The sequence below is a fragment of the Dendrobates tinctorius genome, unplaced genomic scaffold (genome assembly GCF_039654945.1).
Source record: "Dendrobates tinctorius isolate UK_male_01 unplaced genomic scaffold, ASM3965494v1 ptg000120l, whole genome shotgun sequence".
NCBI lineage: Eukaryota > Metazoa > Chordata > Amphibia > Anura > Dendrobatidae > Dendrobates > Dendrobates tinctorius.
In genome coordinates, this window is record NW_027361788.1 from 8,201,819 (window position 1) to 8,225,873 (window position 24,055).

Consider the following 24,055-nt stretch of genomic DNA (forward strand, 5'->3'; position numbering starts at 1 on the left):
AGGTTGGGCAGCCTGGCATTAGTAGCTCAATCTATTCTTACAGCTGGATGAAGTCATTGTCACAGTTCACTGATACTTGTAGTGTGCAGAGCGCAGCAGTCAAATCATTGCTGGCTACTGCACTCAACACTGAAAGTAGGGGTGAGCGGAGAAAGCATGCCGGCACGGAGGTGACTTCTAGCAGAAGTGCCAGTGCAGTCAGTTGAACTGCAGAGGGTCCCCAAGGGGAGAGAAGCACACTCCGCTGTAGAAAACAGTCCATGCTGTCTTCCTTATTTGCGTCTGCCCTGCGCTCCTATGAGTACCACCTGCAGGCGCAGAGAAGAATGAGTTCCACTCTTTACAATGCAGTCACCAGAGAAGGCTGTGTAAAGTATTACCCAAATGAAAAGAATGTCAGACCCGTTTTCCCCATGTAATAGTCCCCTAAGGCAGGGTTTCCCAACTCCAGTCCTCAAGGCACACCAACAGATCATGTTTTCAGGATTTCCTTAGTATTGCTCAGGAGATAATTGCTTCACCTGTGCAATACAAAGGAAATCCTGAAAACATGATCTGTTGGTGTGCCTTGAGGACTGGAGTTGGGAAACCCTGCCCTAAGGGAACTAAAAATAAAAAAAAAAAATTAATCTCCCGCTTCTACTCCATTAAAAATAAGTACATGTAGGTGGCATTTCCACTTCCATAAAAGTACAGTCTATCAACATTTAAAGTAAATTACGCCATACGGTAAATACCATAAACAGAAAAATAATCGAAATACCAGAATTGCGGGTTTTTTCCCCCCGATCATCTCACCACCTCCCTAAAACGATGCAATAAAAAGTGATCAAAGCATAGTACGTACCCCAAACACAAACCCCAACACATTGTCATAGCTGGAAACAAAAACACTATGGGTTTTGGAAAATCTCAAAAAACAAAACTATTATTGTATTATTTTTTTTTTTTTTTTAAACAAACTATTGATTTTTTTATAACCAAGATTGAAAAAAATAAATAAAATCTATGCAAGTTTAATATTGCAACGATCTGGAGAATATTATAGACGGGTCATTAGTACCGTACATTGAATGCTGTAAACAAGCCTCAAAAAACAGTGGAGGAATTACATTTATTCACAGCAGGATTATATTGAATTTCCGGGAGGGGCACAGCTCAATTTTATCTGCAGGAAAGCTAGAATCGGTCCTAGCAACAGTCCTCGGTCCACCCATCAGGAACACAAAATGGTGCGGCATTGTGATCCTAAAATTACCCCCCACCCCCAAGGGGAGGAGTAACATCAGTTAAATGTGAGTAGATTCCACCCACATTTACAGCAGTCGTAATGCGAGCTAGTATTATACTTGGTCCGCATGTAAAATCTGAGCAGCTGCTCCCCCTAGTGTTTAAAAGTTGAACATGCCAAAACTTTTTAAATAAAATTTTATACCATTAAATTATATATTAAATATTTGAAAACAATTAAAATATTAATGCGTTACATTAATTTTCCTTTTTTATATAATAAACTCCCTGTAAAGGTGCAGATATATATTTCTGGTGGCATCTTATGTGAACAGAAGGATCAGGTGGTCTGTCTAATCCTTCTTCCCGTGACCTCATCAAGTAGGGGGAAGTAGTTGCGAGATCTTCACACGTTATTGGTGGATTGGGCTGACATTACCCCAATGTGTATGGCCGGCTTTAGTTGGTGGTCACTTGGCTTGGCGACCACTGCCACTTCATTTCCCATTCAGAATGCAGTACTCGGCAGCAGCCACCAAACAAACAATGTAGGCGCTCTTGCGGTCTGGAAGCTGTCGGAGCAGCTTTTATCTGATCGTCTGGGGTGAACCCAACTCTGATCTCATATTGATGACCTATTGATATTTCAGCCCCAGACAACTCCTTCAAGTAGATACACTTGGAGCATGAGACACTCCGTGTACCAAAATCTCACATCACGCCAGTTTTTTTCTCAATTAAACTGAATTTCTACTTTTCTTACTTATTGAGAATCTCTTCTAAATGATCATAAACTTTCTTCCTGAGAACAAAGGAATCAGTTGTTAAATCGCTCGGACGCGATGTGGCAATTAGAAGTAGAACTTTTAGAACTTAATTTCTGTAGAGTTTTATCGTTGTCAGTTTAATAGCAGAAAAAAAAAAAAAAAAAAAAAGAAATGCTGCAAACAAGTCAAGAATGAATGACAATGTACAAGGCTGGAGGAGCGAAACGCATACCTTCAAGGCGACGTGTGATGAGCGGGGTTCTTTGGTTAGAAGGCGAACCTGACATCATAATGGCATTATAGAAAACGTCAGGGAGGGGACAACCCCATTCACATATTATATTACAGATGGCAGAATATATCAATGTGCAAGAGAAGGCCAAGGAAATTTATGAACATTTAAGTGCAGGAGGTGACATTCAACAGCCAAGAAAGAAACATATCCACCCAGACTTAAAAGCAAAGTTACACATTGGCGATGTCTTCCAGGAATACATTAGCCAGCTGCAGATATATTTCCTAATATTGCTGGACTGGAAACGCTCTCTCTGAGCACTGTAGTGATTAAAGGGAATCTGTCAATGTTTTTGCTATGTAATCTTAGATCAGCATGATGTAGGGGCAGAGACCCAGATTCCAGTGATATTATCACTACAGGATTAGGTGTCTCATACCTCCTAGTCCCCCTGTTCTGTGTAACCACACCCCCCACACCACTACAGTGCACACAGAAAGCAGCCAATCAGTGGTGTGGGCAGGGTTATACATAGCTCAGCATTCAGAGCTCTGCTAGATCTGCCGCAGAGAAAACTGCGATTTTACCAAAACCTTGCCAAGCAGACCAGTAAGTGACACATTGCTGGAATTAGAGTCTCAGTCCCTAAATTATGCTGCTCTCAGATTAAATAGCAAAAACCTGGGGACAGATTCCCTTTAAGCTATAGGCCATGAGAAATCTGCAATTGCTCATACCCTAAAGACAGAATTTATAGCTGCCTGTAAGTATTAAAAGGGTTGTCTTTCACTACACTTCTGTATAGTTAGCGAGCGATGCCTATGATGTTGCGCTTATACCTATTGTACATTTCGAGAAAGTGAGATATGCTTCAAGGATTTCTCCAGTGAAAACGTTATCACTAGTGATGAGCGATCGTACTAGGATAAGGTGATACCTGAACATGCTCGTGTGTGGAGTGCCTTGATCATACTCGAAAAATATGTTCAAGTGCCCGTGGCTGTTTGACAGCTGCAACACATGCAGGGATTATCCAAAGGCCCCTTTACATTTAGCGATGCACCAGCGGATCCCGACCACGATACGACCCGGTCAGGATCGCTGGTGCATCTCTAAATGGTCGCTAGTGAGCTGCCACACAGGCAGATCTCACCAGCGATGTAGCAGTCGGCAGTCGTACTAACCTTTCAGACGAAGCGATGACCGCCGGTTCCGCCCGCGTCCATAGCTCGCTCGTCGGCGCCAGCAGGAAGCCGACGACGAGAAATGGACGTGCGCGATCAGCGATAGCCAGCGGGGGAGCCGGTCAGAGGTAAGTATCACATGTAGCTTTAGCGATATCGCTATGTGTAAAGCCCCCTTAACAAACAGGCAATCCATGCAAGTGTTGCAGCAGTCGAACAGCCACGGGGACTCAAACCTATTTTTCGAGCACGCCGAAGGCACTCGACTCATGAGCATGCTCAGATAACACCTTATCCCAGCACGTTCACTCATCACTAGTTATCACCATTCCTCGGGATAGTAAAAGAGACCGGGACTTCATTCTTCGGATGAATTGAAATAAAATTTTATTTATTCACAGTTGCATCATATAATGAGACGTGTATCGGCTCTCCGTGAGCTTTTTTTTTTTTTTCAAATATAATACAAAGAAAAAAGAAAATTACAAACAAAAAACCCAAAACATTTAATTAGCCTGCTGTTGGCCCAAACCCCTGACATCATCTTTATTACATATCATTAGCATGGACAACCAGTGATCATCATATAAGATCAAAAATATATCAAGAGTATAAAAAGAAATATGAATTACACAAGCATGCAGAAATACACTTGTAGAATCAGGATTTATCTTAAAAAAAAATAAAGAAAGAAAGAAATCACTTCAAGAAATTATGAAATGGCGAAGAATTCAAATCATTCAGGTACAAAAACGATACATAAAGACCTGGAATAAAAGAGAAAAAAATTATGTAAAACTAGTATCTACAGATTTGCAAGGTCCAAAGTTTGCAACAAGTTTAACTCAATTGCGCCCTCTCCTCGGTTACATTTGTTTCAAGAAGAATTTGCTTGATTGCATGATATATTTATGTTTGGAGAGTCTCTCCCTCATTTTTTTTGGTTTTTGGGTGTTTCTCCCACAAATCATAAACCATATGGACATTACAAAATTGTTGTCACGGGTAAAGTGATTTCCCATAGGGAAAACTACATTCCATGTACAGTAGTTTTTCTCGTATAGAATAACCATTGGTTATTTAGCGCATGAATATGTAATGAGATTTTGCAATCCATTTACATTTTCTGTTTTTCTCTTTTCGTATTATCCTTGAAAAAGCCTCATGTAGAGGCGAAACGCGCCATGTTATATAATGCAACTGTGATTGGATGAATTCAAATAATTTTATTCGAAGAGTGAAGTTAAACATATTTGAAGTTCGGTCTTTTTTTTACTTTGGATGTACAGTGCCTTGAAAAAGTATTCACACCCCGTGAACTTTTCCACATTTTTCACATTACACCCACAATCTTAAATGCATTGGATTTTTTCCATAAGTAAGGCTGTGTTCACACACAGCGCTTTTTTAGCGGTTTTTACCGCGGTTTTCACTATAAAACTGCTAAAAATAAGCTTCCCAGTCATTTGTATGCATTTTCCACTTTTTGTGCACATTGATGCGTTTTTTTACCGCGAAAAAACCACATCGCGGTAAAAAACGCAGCATGCACATTAATTTTGCGGATTTTTCCGCGGTTTAGGCTTCTTCCATGCGGTTTGAAACCGCTGCGGAAAAACGCACCAAAAACGCATCAAAACCGCGCAAAAAACCGCTCCAGAAAAATAGGTGCGTTTTCTGGGAAGGGATTCAGGTTTTTGAGCAGAAATTTTCTGCAACGTGTGCACTTAGCCTAACACTAAGTACAAAGTATTTTCAAAGTGTAAAAGAAATGATACATTCTTTCTAATTTAAAAAAAAAAAAATCTTTAAATTGTGAGCCCCCTAAAATCAATACTCTAATTTTCCTGAGAGGCCACATTCGAGACAGAGACTGTTGTGGAGACCAAACCAATAGGAAATTAATTCTGCCCAATATTAATATTGACATATGAATACAAAATACTTATAACTATATGGAAACATCCCACTATATACCGTATAAGCCCCCTATATACAGTATGGGCCCCCACACCACACAGTCCCTCTATATATAATGAGCCCCTCATATAGCCTCCTATATACAGTATGAGCCCCCACATAGCCTGCTATATACAATATGAGCCCTGATATAGCCTCCAATATACAGTGTGAGCCACGACATAGCCTCTTAAATTCATAATGCGCTTCCTCATAAACCCTCTATAAACAATATGAGCCCCCACATAATCTCTCTATATACTATGAGTCCCCACAAAGCCTCCGTATATACAGTATTAGCCCGCACATAGCCTCCTAAATACAGTCTGAGCCACACATAGCCTCTATATATGATATGAGCCCTCACACAGCCTCTTAAATACAGTACGAGTCCCCACATAGGCTCCTATATACAGTATGAGCCCCTACTGTCCACTATATACAGCACAAGCCACCACATTTTCCTATATACATCATGAGCCCCCACATAATCTCTTATATAACATCATGAGCCCCCACATAGTCCCCTATATTCAGTATGAGCTCCCACCTGGCCTCCTATATATATATATATATATATATATATATATATATATATATATATACATATATACTTGCCATACACATGTAAAAAAAAAACAAAAAAAAAAAACACCACACTCACCTCACTACCGTTCCCTTAGCGCTCTGCTCCAGTCTGTGGTGCACTGACTCTATACATAGCAGACATAATGACATCATCCCATCTGCTATCTCATTTGTACACACTGATTGGTTTAAGAAGGAGCAAGTGGCTCTGTCCTCCACCAGTGTTTTCACCACTGTCTGCATCCCAAGGATGTGTATAGCAGTGGTCGTGGGCGGAGAGACAGCAGGCAAGGACATGGTTTTTCAACACTTTGGCAGTCTCAATCTGCGGGCTGGACTAGAACAGCCAGAGGGCCGGATGTGGCCCAGCTTTGATCTAAACCACCCATTGTAGCTCTGACAGTATATGTAGGGGTGTCTAGTTGGAAGGTGGAAGGTGAACCTCCACCCCAGTCAAAATATTTGCAGACTTTAAAAAGGTTTTCTTCTAGGATTGTCCTGTATTTAACACCATTCCTCAACTCTGACCAGCTTCCCTGTACCAAACTGGAAAAAAGCATCCCCACCCACAGCATGATACTGCCACCACCATGTTTGACAGTGGGGATGGTGTTTTCAGGGTGATGTGCAGTGTTTGTTTTCTGCTACACATAGCGTTTTGTAATTAGACCAAAAAGTTCTTCTCTGGACTCATCTGACCAGAGCAACATTTTCCACATGCTCACTATGTCCCCTATATGGCTTTTTGCAAACTGTGAACGAGAATCATGGCTTGTTTTCAAAAACAGCTTTCTTCTTACCACTCTGCCATAAAGGGCAGATTTGTGGAGTATACGATTATTAGTTGTCATATGAACAGATTCTCGCACCTGACCTGTGGATCTCTGCAGCTCTTCCAGAATGACCAAGGTCCTCTTGGCTGCTTCTCTAATTAAGGCTCTCCTTGCTTGGGATGCAAGCTTAGGTGGACGGCCGTGTCTTGGTAGGTTTGTAGTTGTGCCATACGCGTTCCATTTTTGGATGATTATTGGCTGAGCATTGTTCCGTGAGATGGTCAGAGCTTGGGCTATTTTTACTTTTTATAATCTAACACTGCTTTGATCTTCTCTGCAACTTTATCTCTGACCTGTCTGGTGTGTTCCTTTATCATGCCGTTTGATCCTTAATATTCTCACACAAACCTCTGAGGCTTTCACAGAACAGCTGTAGTTATACTGAAGATACTTTATACATGGGTGAACTCAATATATTAATTATGTAACTTCTGAAGGCAATTGGCCACTCAAGGTTTTATTTAGAGGTATCAGACTACAGGGGGCTGAATACAAATGCACGTCACAGTTTTCTAATTCATATTTTTTAAATATTTAGAAAACCATGTATCATTTCCATTACACTTCACAAATACTTATTACACAGCGTTGGTATATCACATAAAATCCCAAGAAAATACACTTAAGCTTGTGAGTATAACATGAAAAAATGTGGAAATGTTCACGGGGTATGAATGCTTTTTCTAGGCATTGTACATGAGACGCTAATAATAATAATAATAACTGATAATCGATTTTTATTTTTTTTTAGCATCAAAATATTCCGCAGCACTTTACAAATCAGAGGTGACTTGTAAGGACAATATCAGAAATCAGTAACACACAACTCAACACATACCAAGAGACGTTAGGTTTCTGCTCGTAAGCTTACAGTCTAGCCTATCCTTGGACACCATTAATCTCTTGAGTACCAACTGGATGTTTTTCTATTACATTCCTCAGGATAGGTGTTAGATCATTAATTGGTAGGAATTCCTGTACTTTTATTTTCAGGAATAATAGAAGAAGGATTCTAGAACCTAGTGATCTAAGAAAAGATGATCTGACTTTGAAGAACTCAAGCATTTACTGACAAGTGACAGGTCCATTTTGGAACAGTTTTTGTAATTTGTCTTTTCTACTGCTGTGGTACAATTGAGTGGAGAGTAGGGAGAATCCATTTGAATTTTGGATAAAAAGTCTACAAAAAACTTATTTTAGATTCAGCTAAAACAGGTCATTCTCAGTACTAAGAAAATATATCAGCCAAATCCTTCATGTTTTGAAAGTAAACTTAATCCTTACTCATGGATAGGAGCAAGGCTGCCATGAAACGCGCACCCTTGGGGCTGTCAATGGTTGGTACACTTACCCTTCCTCGATCAGCATTGGGGTGGTGAGCGGTTCCATATCTTCCGCAGTTAATAGTTGGCTAATGAGAGCATGCCCCTGAGGGTCTATACTTCGTGCTTGAGATGGGATCAAAGCAGAATGAGCAGAGCAGCTAAAAAGATGAGGTAGATACTGATAGTGCATTGGTCCCGCGTTCACCAAATACTGATCCTGTAGAGAAGCAAGTCCACTCAGTTCCAGTGATCTACTGTAAAAAGAGTGCAGAAAACAACATCAGAATCATACGAAACATAAACCAGGTCTACCATCACTACATGTCATGGCCTACGGGTTGCATGTCACCTAGAGGAGGGTGTTGATACGGGTGAAGGCTGGTTGCCCTCAGATACCCCATTGCCAGGAGAGCTGTGGTCACTGTCTCCATTGTTACTCCAAGAAGTGTTGGCTTCCTCCTCAAACTCTTGACCGGACATGATTCTTTCAATCTCTTCATCGGATATCTGAAAGCAGAAATTATAGAATAATAAACCCATGAGGTTAGCATTGCGCTAATACAGTTATAGCGGTCCTGTACAAAAAAAAATTTAATTGAATTTGTGATAAATTGTTCTTTAAACTATTGAGTTGGAACATGATGAACCTCATTTAGGACTTGAATTTCCACTCCTCCTTGGATGAATAATCTTTGGACGAATGAACAATCTCTATTTAAAATATACAATTTTACGAAAGAGCAAGCAAAATTTTTCACATGCAAAAGTGATTTTGTGCATGATGAACAAGCATTTTTGGACACATCGTTCAGTCGCTCAACCCATTTACATTACACAGTTATCGTGAATGATGGGTTGTTAGCGTTCGAATCTGACAGATTAGTATTCTAGCTACACCCTCTATTGTGTCCTTCTGCTCTGCTGATTGATGGGGTTTCAGGAGTCAGCTATGACCAAATACACATTAGAATATAGCATTAAAGAGGTTATTTATCCAACTTTAGAAAAATTTAAAAAAAAAAACAGATGACTTTTTCCCCAGTATCATGGTTCTGGACTGAGCGGAGATGCTAGTTATGAGCATGGCAGCAAGTCTTTAAATGCTAGCCGCTGTTATTAAAAAAAATAAATAAAAAACATATCACCACAACTACAACACTGGAGTGAGCGGTGAAAAGATTTTGTTTTCTTACTTCATACATTTGCAGCTGATTATATATATATATATATATATATATATATATATATATATATATATATATATATATATATATATATTTTTTTTTTTTTTTTAAGTTGAATAGCTTTTTTAATTAGAAGTCTCAGACAATCTCACAATCTGTGGGGCTTTTTCAGAATCTGACTTCCTGTTTCTGAAAATTCATATGTACATAAGCAGCAATGGTCAGACTCTCAACCCCTTCTTTTTAAATGAAAACATCAAAAAAGAGCATGCAAAAATCATTGTGAAGGAAGGGGAGCAGGGGTCATCTGTGACAATCACTTATCAGTCAATGTATTCCTGTCTCTGCTGATAATGAACCTGCTGAAAAGAATTCCTGAAAGGAAAGGAAGTATTAGTTTAAAATAACCCATGTGCCCATTGTAGAAATAGAAGATTAATAATTCTGTTATTTAATAAAAATCATGACATAAAAATACCTGAAAAACATTGCTAACATTTTTTTTTTTAGCCCTTACCGCTGATGTCACTTCTCACCAAATATTTCAATTCAGACTTGGTGCCACTTTATGTTATGTTGTAATTACTCTAGAACGCTAATTATATCGGGGATTCTGAGAACTCTTTTTCATGACACATTGCACTTTATGTTAGTGGTAAATTTAGGTCAATAGGATTTGTGTTTATGAAAATATCTAAAGTTTGACAACAATGTTTAAGAATTAGCAATTTTCAAACTTTGAAGTTGTATGTCATTAAAGCAGATAGTCATGCCACACAAAATAGTTCATAAATAACATTTAGAATGTCTACTTTACATCATCCTGGAAAAAAATGTTTTCGTTAGGATGTTGGAAGGGTTAAAAAAGTAGCAGCAATTTTTCATTGTGTTTACCATATTTTTCCGTTTATACAATATACTGGACAATAAGATGCACCATAAATTTTGGGGAGGAATATAGAGAAAAAAAAGTTTACTAATATAATGATGGTGCGTCTGATCACTTTTACAGTAGCTTACCGGGGAAGGCTGCAGTGGAGCGGAGTCCCAGGAGACAAGTTCGCATCTGCAGGAAGTGGCGGTGGCAGGAGGTTGGGCGATGCTGCCTAGGTTGGGAGGAGGGGTGTTCAGCAGTGCGAGGGTGCTGCAGACCCCGGGCTTTCACAAAATGTCTGGAGTCCCTGCACTTCCCATCTTTTTCAATGTGGTGGACTTCGGGAATATGGCCAGATATGCCAACACGGCCCTCCGAGGAGGAGTAGCTACGAAGCGATGGAGAGAGAAGCCAAGAAGCCATCGCACAGAGAGAGTGAGAAGTTAGGACAAAGCCCTTACCTGCCGGGACAGCGGGCCTGGGCCCATCAAATTGGGACTGTTCTGCTGAATCTGGGATGGTTGGGAGCTATGGTCAGTGCTGTGACATCCATTGGCTCCCTACGATCAAGTTGTAGGGCTGCCAACGGGGTGAGAAAGAGACCCCCTACCTCTAACAATCTTCTGAGAGCTGCAATCACTAATGATCGCAACATTTAGATGGTCAAATAGCTAGGGGGCTCATGCAAATTCCAGGGTTATGCCGAACGGCTTTGCAAAATACGACGTACAGGTGCGTTCAATGTTGGGGGGTAGGGTTTAAAAAGATACATGCAACACAAAAGAATGCAAACATTAGGTCATTTTTTGATGATAGTGTCCTGTAAAGATGATTTATAACACTGGCTATGTGCCCACGTTGCAGAAATGCTGCGGAAATGTCCGCAGCATTTCCGCAACTCCCTGCCGCGTGTAAAACGCATGCAGAATTCGCATGCGTTTTCCCGCAAAACACAAGCATTTTGCAAGAGTTTTTAGCTTGCAGAATGCTTGCGCTTTCCAAGCGATTTGAAGCATCGCTTGGAAAGTTGATTGACAGGTTGGTCACACTTGTCAAGCATAGTGCTTGACAAATGTGACCAACATTTTACTATTGATGCTGCTTATGTGGCATCAATAGTAAAAGATAGAATGTAAAAAAATAAAATAAAAAATATGGTATTCTCACCTTCCGACGGCCCCCGATCTCCTCAGCGGCGCTCCCGGTCGGTTCCATTCCCAGGGATGCTTTGCGCGAACGACCTGAGATGATGTCACGCTTGCAAGACCGCGACGTCATCTCAGGTGATTCGCGTAATGCATCCCTGGGACCGGAAGATGCTGGCAGCGTGGCTGAGAGGCGGGAGGACTCCGGGGGCCGACGGAGGGCAAGTATATCACTATTTTTTATTTGAATTCTAATTTTTACAGGAATATGGTACCCAGGGCATGGAGGAGAGTCTCCTCTCCTCTAGACCCTGGGTGCCATCCGCACATGAAGCCCTCACTTTACGCATGGTTGGCATAGCCACATGCTTACGTAAAGTGAGCGTTCCAATGGATTCCTATGGCGGCGGAATCGCCGCGACACCGCAGAAATAATGAACATGCTGCAGATTTTACCACTATGTGATTCCGCAGCGGTAAAATCCTCAGCATGAACACTGCAACTGCGGAATCCCATAGGAATGCATTGGGATGAATGGGGATGCGTTTTTTAAGCATTTCCGCTGTGGGAAAAACGCGGTGGAAATACTTAAAAATGCAACGTGGGCACATAACCTGAAAAATTTCACGTTTTCTGTCATCCTTACTTGAACAGGACCAATACTCTTGTTTCTTCCACCCGGCATCCCATCTTCCCTGATCGCTGTATAAGAAGGGGAAAAAAAATAAAAAAAATAAATAAAATTAAAATCAATGCTAAATGTACACAATTCACATAAAATTTTATACTGCGACACAAACATGTCATAAAGGCTTCCATAGTGAAAGGATTTATGGAATAAACAGAAGCTTGTTAAGGAAGCAGCTGCACACACATGCTATGGCCACAAGGTGGCACCGATGCACTGCCAGAAGAGCATGTGTTCCACAAGACATTAATGGAGTAGAATTGCTGAACTGCAGGAAATGATTAACTCTACAGTTGTGGCCAAAAGTATTGACACCCCTGCAATTCTGTCAGATAATACTCAGTTTCTTCCTGAAAATGATTGCAAACAAATTCTTTGGTATTATCTTCATTTAATTTGTCTTAAATGAAAAAACACAAAAGAGAATGAAGCAAAAAGCAAAACATTGATCATTTCACACAAAACTCCAAAAATGGGCCAGACAAAAGTATTGGCACCCTCAGCCTAATACTTGGTTGCACAACCTTTAGCCAAAATAACTGTGACCAACCGCTTCCGGTAACCATCAATGAGTGTCTTACAATGCTCTGCTGGAATTTTAGACCATTCTTCTGTGGCAAACTGCTCCAGGTCCCTGATATTTGAAGGGTGCCTTCTCCAAACTGTCATTTTTAGGTCTCTCCACTGGTGTTGTATGGGATTCAGGTCTAGACTCATTGCTGGCCACCTTAGACGTCTCCAGTGCTTTCTCTCAAACCATTTTCTAGTGCTTTTTGAAGTGTGTTTTGGGTCATTGTCCTGCTGGAAGACCCATGACCTCTGAGGGAGACCCAGCTTTCTCACACTGGGCCCTACATTATGCTGCAAAATTTGTTAGCAGTCTTCAGAATTCATAATGCCATGCACACGGTCAAGCAGTCCAGTGCCAGGGGCAGCAAAGCAACCCCAAAACATCAGGGAACCTCTGCCATGTTTGACTGTAGGGACCGTGTTCTTTTCTTTGAATGCCTCTTTTTTTCTCCTGTAAACTCTATGTTGATGCCTTTGCCCAAAAAGCTCTACTTTTGTCTCATCTGACCAGAGAACATTCTTCCAAAACGTTTTAGGCTTTTTCAGGTAAGTTTTGGCAAACTCCAGCCTGGCTTTTTTATGTCTTGGGGTAAGAAGTGGGGTCTTCCTGGGTCTCCCACCATACAGTCCCTTTTCATTCAGACGCCGACGGATAGTATGGGTTGACACTGTTGTACTCTCGGACTGCAGGGCAGCTTGAACTTGTTTGGATCTTAGTCGAGGTTCTTTATCCAACATCCGCACAATCTTGCGTTGAAATCTCTTGTCAATTTTTCTTTTCCGTCCACATCTAGGGAGGTTAGCCACAGTGCCATGGACTTTAAACTTCTTGATGACAATGCACACGGTAGACACAGGAACATTCAGGTCTTTGGAGATGGACTTGTAGCCTTGAGATTGCTCATGCTTCCTCACATGTTGGTTTCTCAAGTCCTCAGACAGTTCTTTGGTCTTCTTTCTTTTCTCCATGCTCAATGTGGTACACACAAGGACACAGGACAGAGGTTGAGTCAACTTTAATCCATGTCAACTGGCTGCAAGTGTGATTTAGTTATTGCCAACATCTGTTAGGTGCCACAGGTAAGTTACAGGTGCTGTTAATTACACAAATTAGAGAAGCATCACATGATTTTTCGAACAGTGCCAATACTTTTGTCCACCCTCTTTTTATGTTTGGTGTGGAATTATATCCAATTTGGCTTTAGGACAATTCTTTTTGTGTTTTTTCATTTAAGACAAATTAAATGAAGATAATACCAAAGAATGTGTTTGCAATCATTTTCAGGAAGAAACGGAGTATTATCTGACAGAATTGCAGGGGTGTCAATACTTTTGGCCACAACTGTATAATAACCTCTTCATGCTTTCATCAGGGGTAATAACCTAAGCTTTCATGACGATATTTTTGCTTTCTAAAATGTATAAAGCGCCGGTGAGTTTCAGCACTTTTGCCGTAATCCGTGCCAAATAAACTCATAATAACTTGAAAAATGGTCAACTTGTCTTGACATTAGCGAAATTTAAAAAATGATGTGAAATATAATCTCCGAGGAGCATTGTTGTAGTAAAATGTATTAAGTGGAGAGCCAGAAAGCAGCAGGGACTTGGCTCAGTTTGGATAATAATAATAATAATAATAATAATAAATTTTATTTTTATAGCGCCGACATATTCCGCAGCACTTTACATTTCAGAGGGGATTTGTACAGACAATAGACATTACAGCATAACAATAATCACATACAGTAGATTATAACAAATACCAAGAGGAAAGAGGGCCCTGCTCGCAAGCTTACAGTCTATGAGGAAAGAGGTAGACACGAAAGGTGGGTGGTAACAATTGCCCTGATTGTATGGACCAGCCATAATGTTAAGTGTGCAACAGTACAGACACAGAGGGCTAATGGATGCATAAAGCATGTGGGAACATGATGCGGGAAATCTGGTTATGGTAAAACTTTTGGCTGTGCCACACAGGGATAGATTAGGTTAATGTGTTGAGGCGATAGGCCAGTCTGAATAAATGCGTTTTCAGGGCACGCTTAAAATTTTGGGGATTGGGGACTAATCGTATTGACCTGGGAAGTACATTCCAAAGAATTGGCGCGGAGCGTGTAAAGTCTTGGAGATGGGAGTGGGAGGTTCTGACTATTGAGGATGCTAACCTCAGGTCATCAGCAGAACGGAGGGCGCGGGTAGGGTGGTATACTGAAACAAGGGAGGGGATGTAGGGTGGTGCTGAGCCATGGAGGGCTTTGTGGGTGAGGGTAATAAGTTTATACTGAATTCTGGAGTGGATGGGTAGCCAGTGTAATGACTGGCACAAGGTAGAGGCATCGGTGTAACGATTGGTGAGGAATATTATCCTGGCTGCAGCATTCAAGACAGATTAGAGAGGGGAGAGTTTGGTAAGAGGGAGACCGATTAGAAGAGAGTTACAATAGTCCAGACGAGAATGAATAAGAGAAACAGTAAGAGTTTTTGCAGAGTCAAAAGTAAGAAAAGGTCGAATTCTAGAAATGTTTTTGAGGTGCAGATGACAAGAGCGAGCCACTGATCGAATGTGGGGGGCAAAGGAAAGCTCGGAATCAAGTATGACCCCAAGACAGCGGGCCTGTTGCTGGGGAGAAATAGTGGAACCACACACAGAAATGGCAATGTCGGGTATAGGTACATTAGTAGAGGGAGGAAACACCAGGAGTTCAGTCTTTGACAGGTTCAGTTTCAGATATAGTGAGGACATGATGTTAGACACAGCGTTTAGACAATCGCCGGTGTTTTCTAGAAAGGCTGGCGTGATGTCAGGAGAAGAAGCGTATAATTGGGTATCATCAGCATAGAGATGGTACTGGAAACCAAATCTACTGATTGTTTGACCAATAGGGGCAGTGTACAAGGAGAAGAGGAGGGGGCCTAGAACTGATCCTTGGGGGACCCCAACAGTAAGGGGAAGGTGAGAGGAGGAGGAACCGGCAAAAGATACAGTAAAGGAGCGGTCGGAGAGATAGGAGGAGAACCAGGAGAGAACGGTGTCCTTGAGGCCAATGGAACGGAGCATAGTGAGGAGGAGCTGATGATCCACAGTGTCGAATGCTGCAGAGAGATCCAAGAGAATTAGCATGGAGTAATGACCATTTGATTTAGCTGTTAGCAGATCATTAGAAACTTTGGTGAGGGCAGTTTTAGTTGAGTGTAAATTCTCGACCCTCCCCCTTGGAGAGGGTCGAGAACGGAGTTTTCTGAGAGATAGCGGATAAGACGGGAGTGGACCAGACGTTCCAGGAGTTTTCTATGGATTTTCTATGTCAGAAAGTTCCAAATGTATTAAGACTTGTGCACCATCTTATAAATGTGTCACTAATTACTTACTACATCTCTACTTACCTTATGCCCCCTAATATAATCCACATAGACAAACGCTCCTGTGCGCTCTATAAGAAAGCCGCTGCCAAGCTCCAAGGAGAACAGAAGGATCAGCCACTGGAATCCCCCCGACATCATCCCCGAACACATTAGACTGTCAGCCGACACTGACAGCTGCAGCCGACATTAGCTTAATGTATATCGGGGGGCCTCAGGGCTTGTTCACATACTGCGTTTTTGCCTCTGGGAAAAAACTCCTGATTTTACAGCATCAGTAAAGTGATTTTGATTTCTGAAATCTCAGGTACACGCTGCTTATTTTTTCCTTGCATATTTGTGCCACCATTTTTTTTTCAAATCCGCAGCATGTCACTTCTTTCAATGTTTTTGCAGTTGAAATGAAGGGGAAAAAAACTGCATAGAAAAATGCACGTAAAAAGGTATAAAAAAAGTGCATATTTTTTCTGCCAATACTCAGAAAAATTAGTTGCAAATACTCAACTTGTGCCTTTAAAAATGGTTGTCCTGGTTTGGGTCTCAAGTCTGCAGCCCCAAATTGTGACTGAAGAATTGCGAATCCTCACCGTGCGTACAATGTATGCTGTCCAGATTCTCCACCGTCGGGAACGTGACTGCAAGTGTGTGATTTGCATACATGTGATCACGTGCTGACTAGATGTGTGCGGCCACGCTCAATACAACTAAAATGAGCAAAGCCAGACATGTCTAGTCGGAATGTGGCCAAAACTATGCAAATCACGTAACATGACTGTTCACTCCCAGCAAATCCCGACAGCACGCACTGTGCTAGCTATGAAGATTCACAAGTATGTAGTCCCATACAGAGACTGCAGACTTGAACCCCAAGTCTGTACAACCCCTTTTTTGGGTCTAGCCGACGGTTTAATGTGTATGGGACACTGGCCGACAGATGCTCGGAAGAGATATCGATCACACATCCGATTTTGGACTGCCAATTGCACTGCTCTCCATAAGATAAGTAGCCGGCCGAAGTCTCAATCATAAAGAACACGGGAGCTCCCAGACGAGCAAGTTGCTCCTGTGTTCGGGAGTGTTGGCCAAGATGGCTGTCGGTTGAAACATCTTTACCGCAATAGCCCGGTGTGAACAAAACCCTTGGTAATTTGGAAAGTTTTTCATTCAGACCCCTTACACCCCATAGTGGTTAAGAGTTTGTTCATTATACGACACTTCAACCAAGGGAGTCGCAGAAGGATAAATTGGTGTTTTCGGCAGGGTTCCAGCAGCAGGACACCCGGGGCTCAGCGTAGTATTAGGAACCCATCTGTGGAGTTTTCTGGAGCAGTATAAGTATATACAGAACATCTGCTGACGTCATACATAGTATATAGGTGCGTAGAGGGCTACTGTGAACTTCCTGTACTTGTCCCCGTATATTACGATCTGTCCCAGCTCAAAAAAAAAAAAAACAAAAAAAAAACAAGGGCTGCACTCAGCCTACAATCCACCACCACTTGTTCAAGGTGTCTGCATTTCAAAGCACAAAATGTCTCCAGCATCATTCTGGGTGTCGCTTCCGTCACTCGGCTTCCTGCCTTTTGACCTTGAATACAGTAAATGCGGGAAAATTCGGACCCAGTACAGTGGGGCGCTGACTAAATCACAACGTCACACTCTCTTACGAAAAAAAAAAAACAATGAAGGCCAACGCCTGGATTATACTTTCTAGGGGGCACAAAGAACACCCATGTAAAGGAGTCTTAGAAAAACACCGATGGCAACGAGTCATCAAGATGAGAATTTAGGCCGATCAATCCGTTATCTTAGGAGAAAAAAAAAATTTGTGCAGACACTGTTGTACAGCTAAAAAAATAAATAAATCAACTGGATCTGTTTTTTTTCCCCCCTGCCTTGAAGTCTATAGAAACAAATCCATTAACCTTTTCAATTTCCATTTTTGCGCTTGTTTTTTTCTCCCCTTCTTCCCAGAGCCATAACTTATTTTTCTCTCTAGATAGCCTTATTATTATTATTATTTATACAGTGCCGTTAATTCCATGGTGCTGTACATGAGAAGGGGGGCTACAAGTTAAGAGGGCATATTTTTAACGGAACAAGTTGTACTTTTGAAACACACCATTCACATAATGTACTGGAAAACAGGAAAAATATCAAAATGGGGAGGAATTGTGAAAAAATATTGTTTTTTGGGAACGGTTTTTACAGAGTACATTTTATGGTAAAAATGACCTCGCAATAGAATTCTGCTCATCAGTATGAATAATGCGATATCCAACGTGTTCAGATTTATTTATTATTTTAGTCTTGAAAAGTCAAAAGGCAGCAAAAAAAACACAACTATTTTTGGGGGTTGTGCCGCCATTTTCCGTGAACCTTAACATTTGTGTTTTTCGGCTAATGAAGCTGTAGGATAGCTTATTTTTTGTGGGATGAGGTGAAGTTTTTATTGATTCCATTTTGCGATAGATGTCACGTTTTGATCGCTTGTTACAGCATTTTTTCTGGTATTGCAGTGACCAAAAAAAACAATTTTGGCTTTCTTGATTTTTTTCCCTTTAGTATTTAGTTTTCAATAGCTATTTACAACCATCCAATAATCCAGGGTCCCATCAGTCCTATCTGGTGTTGGATTACAAGTTTTCCCCGAGGGTATGTAGGGTCAAATTTTTTTTTGAGAAGGTTAAAAATGCCTAGTAGAAACCAATTCAAAGAGCGTACTCTCTTTGGAAAAGTTTTGAAGGAGTTTTTCGTTTCTTAAATGGAGGAAAACTGGAGGAACACACAAACTCCTTGCAGATATTGTCCTTGGTGGGATTTGAACCCAGGACCACAATGCTGCAAGGCTGCAGTGCTAAGAGCCACCGTTTGAAGGCACGCGCCTTTGACACTGGCTTTACCTCTGAGGAGAACAAAAGGATCAGGATTGATTTCAATCTACCTGATCCCCCATCTTCCCTGACTATTTGTAGAGAAAAAAAACTCGGCGACCCCTCCATATGCAAGAGATGGCGAGCTGGTCCTGGTTAAATCAGCCGATTCAAAATAAATTTCTTTTTTTTAAGCTATGCTCACACTGTGTTTTTGCGTAGTTTTTTTTTTCTGGGGCCAAAAACTTGCTCTCTTGGCTGTAAAAATGCTGCATTCGAAACGTGGTACCGTAAAAAAGTTATTAATTTGCATTAAAAAAAATCAGCAAAAATAGCTGAACAACGTGTTTGGAAGTTTTTACTGATATTTTATTACTTTATTATTGGAATTTAGGCAAACCCCAGAGGAGATAAGTCTGAGAAATTGATTAACTATTAACAAGCTGGATCCCTGTGATCAAGGACAAGAGAGTGTTTGTATACAGGTCCTCCAGTGGCCAATATCTGCTATCTGATTTCGGGTTATCTCTAGCCTTGCTCTGGAGGGCTAAAAGGGGATTTGATTGCAAACAGTAACAGAGTCATTGTCTACTTCAGACTGTTCCTAATAAGTTTGATCTGTTTAAGCTTGTTTATTTTTCCCATAGCAGTAAAACTGGTCGGCCAAATGATCGTTTGGCTGACAGCTACAGTACTGTGCAAAATGTTTAGGCAGGTGTAGAGGAAAAACTAATGCAAAGTAAGAATGATTTAAGTACAAGTGCTAATAGATTAATAATTAACAAAATAAATGAACAAAAGAGAAATTAAATCAATATTTGGTGTGATCGCTGTTTGCCTTCAAAACAGCATCAATTCTTCTCGGAACGCTTTCGCAGTTTTTGAAGGTACTCAGCAAGGAGGTTGTTCCAAACATCTTGGAGAACCAATCAAAGTTCTTCTGTGGATGTTACTTGTGTAAATCCTTCACTCTTTCACAGACAGATTGGCTGATGTGAGATCAGGGCTCTGCGGGGGGCCAGATCATTACTTCCAGGACTCCTTTTTACACTGAAGATAGTTCTTAATGACATTGGCTGGATGTTTGACACTTTTGTCCGGCTACAGAATAAATTTGGAGCCAATAAGACACCACCCTGATGGTCTTGTATGATGGATAAGTATTTGCCTGTAGTTCTCAGCATTGAGGACAGCTTTAATCCAGAGGAAATCCCCAACTTCATTTGCTGAAATGCTGCCCCAAACTTGCAAGAACCCTCCAGCGCACTTCCCTGCTCCCTGCAGACTCATTATTGTACCCTTCTCCAGCCGTTAAGCGAACAAAGTGCCTTATGTTACAGTCAAATATTTCCCATTTTGACTCATCAGTCCAGAACAGTTGCTGCCGTTTTTCATGTTTTTTGTTTATGACTTTTGGGACGCAAATATTTCATGAATACCACTTTTGGAAAGACTTCTCCAAACCCTTCTGAGCTGATGTCACTGCTGAACATCTTTGGATGTTTAAGGACAGTAAGCATGATGTGTTTTTAATCTGCTTCACCAAGTTCCATTGGCTCATCATTGCAACTATGGTCCTTAACATTGCTCATTTCTTGGTGTTTGTTCCAAATTCCATGGGCAGAACATGAAACTCTTCTTTGCCTGGGAGACACCTTGCTGATGCAGTGGAACTACCTTGTGTCTTGTTGCTGTGCTCAGTCTTGCTATGGTGTATGACCTATGCCATGAAACGGTTTTCCACAACCTCACCTTTTTGGCTGTTCCTCACCCAGTTTTAAGCCTCCTTTACAGTTATTTCTATTTTAATTAAAGAGTTTCAACCTACTTATGAAAATGATCATTATCACCTGTTTGGTGTAACTGGTTAATCATACACCTGATTGTAATGCTACAAAATTCCTGACTGCATCCAAGAGTATCTAGAAGAACGGATGCAGTTTTAAAGGATGGTCACCAAATACTTATATTAAGACTTTATTTTATTTTTTAAAGCAATCATCCTTTGAAGAATTTCTGCCACAATGGTCTAAAACGTTAACACAGTATTGTATTTCTCCTGGGACTAGTACACAGGAAAGCTCATTCCTGTAATACGTCCGTAGCCAGTTTCTCTCTGCCAAAAAGTATCAAGTTATTGAATTCCAACTTCACGATCCTTATGTCCCCTGTCATAATCTGCAAGAGAACAGTCAGGGGACCACACACATACTGAATGGCTGGTTTATCCAGACGAAACCACTGGGTTTTGCCAGATATTATTCAAAGTATATAGCGGGCCTGAAGACTAAAGCCCTTTCACTCCCAACAGTTTGTGGTTGACCCATGGTTTGGCCGACAGATGTTTCTCCTGACTCTCCAACAAACATCTAAGGGCCCTGTCACACATAGCGACTCACCAGCGATCCCGACAACGATATCAACTTGTCAGGATCGCTGGTGTGTCGCTACATGATCGCTGGTGAGCTGTCCAACAGGCAGCTTCACCAGCGATCAGCACCAGCGACGCAGAGCGGGCGCGTCGCTGTGTACGTTAGTTACCAGCGCGCTGATGCAGGGAGCTGGTAACTAAGGTACCCATCAAGTTTCTAAGCGGCGCGCGTCACTTAGAAACCCGCTGTTTACCTTGGTTACCAACTCCCTGCATCAGTTCGCTGGTAACTAAGGTACACATCGGGTTTCTAAGCACTGCGCGCTGCTTAAAACCCGACATTTACCTTGGTTACCAGCGCGCTGATCGCTGATCGTTGCTCTCCCGCCTGCCACACGCAGCGATGCGTGCTGGCCAGCGGGAGACCAACGACCCAAAAAAAGTCCTGACCTTTCATGAACGATCAGCGATACCCAGCAGGGGACCGGTCGCTGATAGGTGTCACACACAGCGATCTCGCTGGTGAGATCGCTGTTGCGTCACAAAACTTGTGACTCAGCAGCGATCTCGCTAGCGAGATCGCTATGTGTGACGGGGGCTTTAGAGAACCACTACTGTTAATACCTTTTTCTATTAACTAGCATGGCCGCCATAATAGTAATAACCCATTACACACAGGATGACCGGTCACCACAGGTATTAATTACTTCTCCAGCAGTCAATGTCCAGGAGTCAAAGGCCCAAGGCCGGGGCTGTTTATATAAAGAAGTGTATGTGAATTCCTATTGTGTTACTCACTGAGTCAAAACTATTCTTCTCAGGCTGATACCATCTCCTAATCTCTATTTTCTTTATCTTTGTCTTGACTGCAAACTTTCGCAAAACTTCCAGGTGTCACCAGAACTCTGTATTCCTCGATACCTGTATATCAAACCTTCATTGTCCATTGTGTTAAAACCATTATCTGCTTAAATAATTTTGTTTAAATATAACTGACATGTTCGAAACCATTTGACTCTCGTAGATATAGTTAATCTACAATTAAGAATCAGTCAGACTTGAAACGCGGCAGTTATTTTTTTTATGCCCATGCTACTATTTTAGTGAAGTCACGATAAAGTATTTTTGCTTTTAATTTGCTTTGCTGGATTGAAAAACCTCTTTGCAATTTTGCAAGCAAATTATTTAAGAACCACCCCCATAAATAAAATAAAAAAAACATACCTTTGACCTTTTTTGTCTAATAGTTAAAAGGGTTGTCCAGTGAAAAACAAACGCTTCATTCATTCTCTATTGGGCTTGCCGGAAAATGCTGAGCACAGCCGTCGTTAGGACCATAGAGAAGGAATGGAGCGGCGGTTGAGCATGTGCACTACACAACTCCATTCTAACATGGATAAAAGTGCCCCGTTTTGCCAATTGGTAGGAATCCCAGTGATGTACAATTTATCACCTAACCAGTGGTTTGGCCATAATGTCATTCCATCAGACAACCAAGTTGGGTAACAACCAATATGGCTGCCACAAGGGGCTCCACATTAGATGGCTGTCAGGTCTCAGTCGTATCTCTCAAACGCAGTAGTGTTTGTTCGGTCGATTGTTTCTGTGTTCTCCATGAGAAAGCCGCCAACTGACATGTCAGCCGTCGGTCTATCTCATAGCAAGCAATGCGATTGGCAGTCTTAAATCGGACATGCGCGATCGACATCTCCCCCAACCATCAATCGGCCGACACCCCAGCTATACACATTATACTATCGGCCGAACCAGTCGATATCAGCAGGGGTTTGGCTGACATAGGTCTAATGTATATGACCTTAATTCAAGAGTTACCGTCATCTTAAACGGGGATCCCTGCAACACAAATACGTGATGCAAATTGATTGTGTCAGGAGTGGTCACCCTAAAAGATGTCCCCTGTGTATGCCATCTGTATTGGTCTATTGGGCCTCTCAAAATAAATATTACTGTGTAATATATAAATGCTTAGGAAAACAGCACAATTGAGTCCTATAGTGGAACCACAAAATACCGTATATAGTCAAATTAGGTTTATTAAAAAGCGAAAAAGGTAAAAATATATATATTACATATTTCAAAAGTTTTAGCATAAAATCAGTTTTCCTATTAAAAAATACCCATATAGGGACAATTTAGTGAAATAAAAACTACGGTATATAAATGATATTGACAAAATACTATAATATACACAAACATATAGACATATAAGCATTGGTATTATTATGGCAATACCTGATATACATCTTTTTATTTTGCTAAATTTGCACTATATGGACATTTTAGATAATATGGGATAATTTATTTTATCCAACAATAATAAATATATATGGACCCCAAAATGATACCGTTGAGTCCCTGCAGTAGTGGGCACAGTCTATGGACAAGGATGGTGCTGTTCCCACCATATTTTTCAGTCTTATACAAGTGACAATATAAACGGTTTCATCATGACCAGACCCAACCATTCCTATGCTATAATGAGTCCAGTGGGACGTATCTGCCAGATTGACGTGTACAGGTGGCAGGAACAGGCTGACTCTCCCAAGACAGCAATAATTTATGTGATGTTTAATATTTTAGTGAGCCAGGATCTGGATACAAGAATAACCGATAAATGTGAAGTTCTGATAAATATGTCTTTTGCACAGCAAGGCGTACAAGTGGTTAAATTGGACAAGAGGACAGTCATGATATATCCATGATATCGGATGATAATTACAATCTGGCACTTTTATGCCACACTGCAGTTACATGTACAGTCCACTAGGTGGAACATAGACACCATCAAATTCCTGATATTGGGACGGCAGACTAGAATTTGTGCACATCTCCGACCCACAAGTCATA

The 24,055-nt window shown here is 41.2% G+C and overlaps 1 protein-coding gene across 4 annotated transcripts in view; it reads right to left on the reverse strand.

Annotated features, from left to right (window-relative positions):
- Nucleotides 1–24,055, reverse strand: part of NR6A1 (nuclear receptor subfamily 6 group A member 1) — a 504,088-nt gene that overhangs the window by 36,432 nt on the left and 443,601 nt on the right. For all 4 annotated transcript variants that reach the window (XM_073590719.1, XM_073590717.1, XM_073590718.1 and 1 more), the window contains exons 5-7: nucleotides 11,972–12,027; nucleotides 8,471–8,628; nucleotides 8,148–8,375 (exon numbers count right to left, since the gene is read on the reverse strand). In XM_073590719.1, coding sequence (XP_073446820.1) covers nucleotides 8,148–8,375; nucleotides 8,471–8,628; nucleotides 11,972–12,027 — 442 coding nt within the window. The remainder of the gene's footprint in view (nucleotides 1–8,147; nucleotides 8,376–8,470; nucleotides 8,629–11,971; nucleotides 12,028–24,055) is intronic.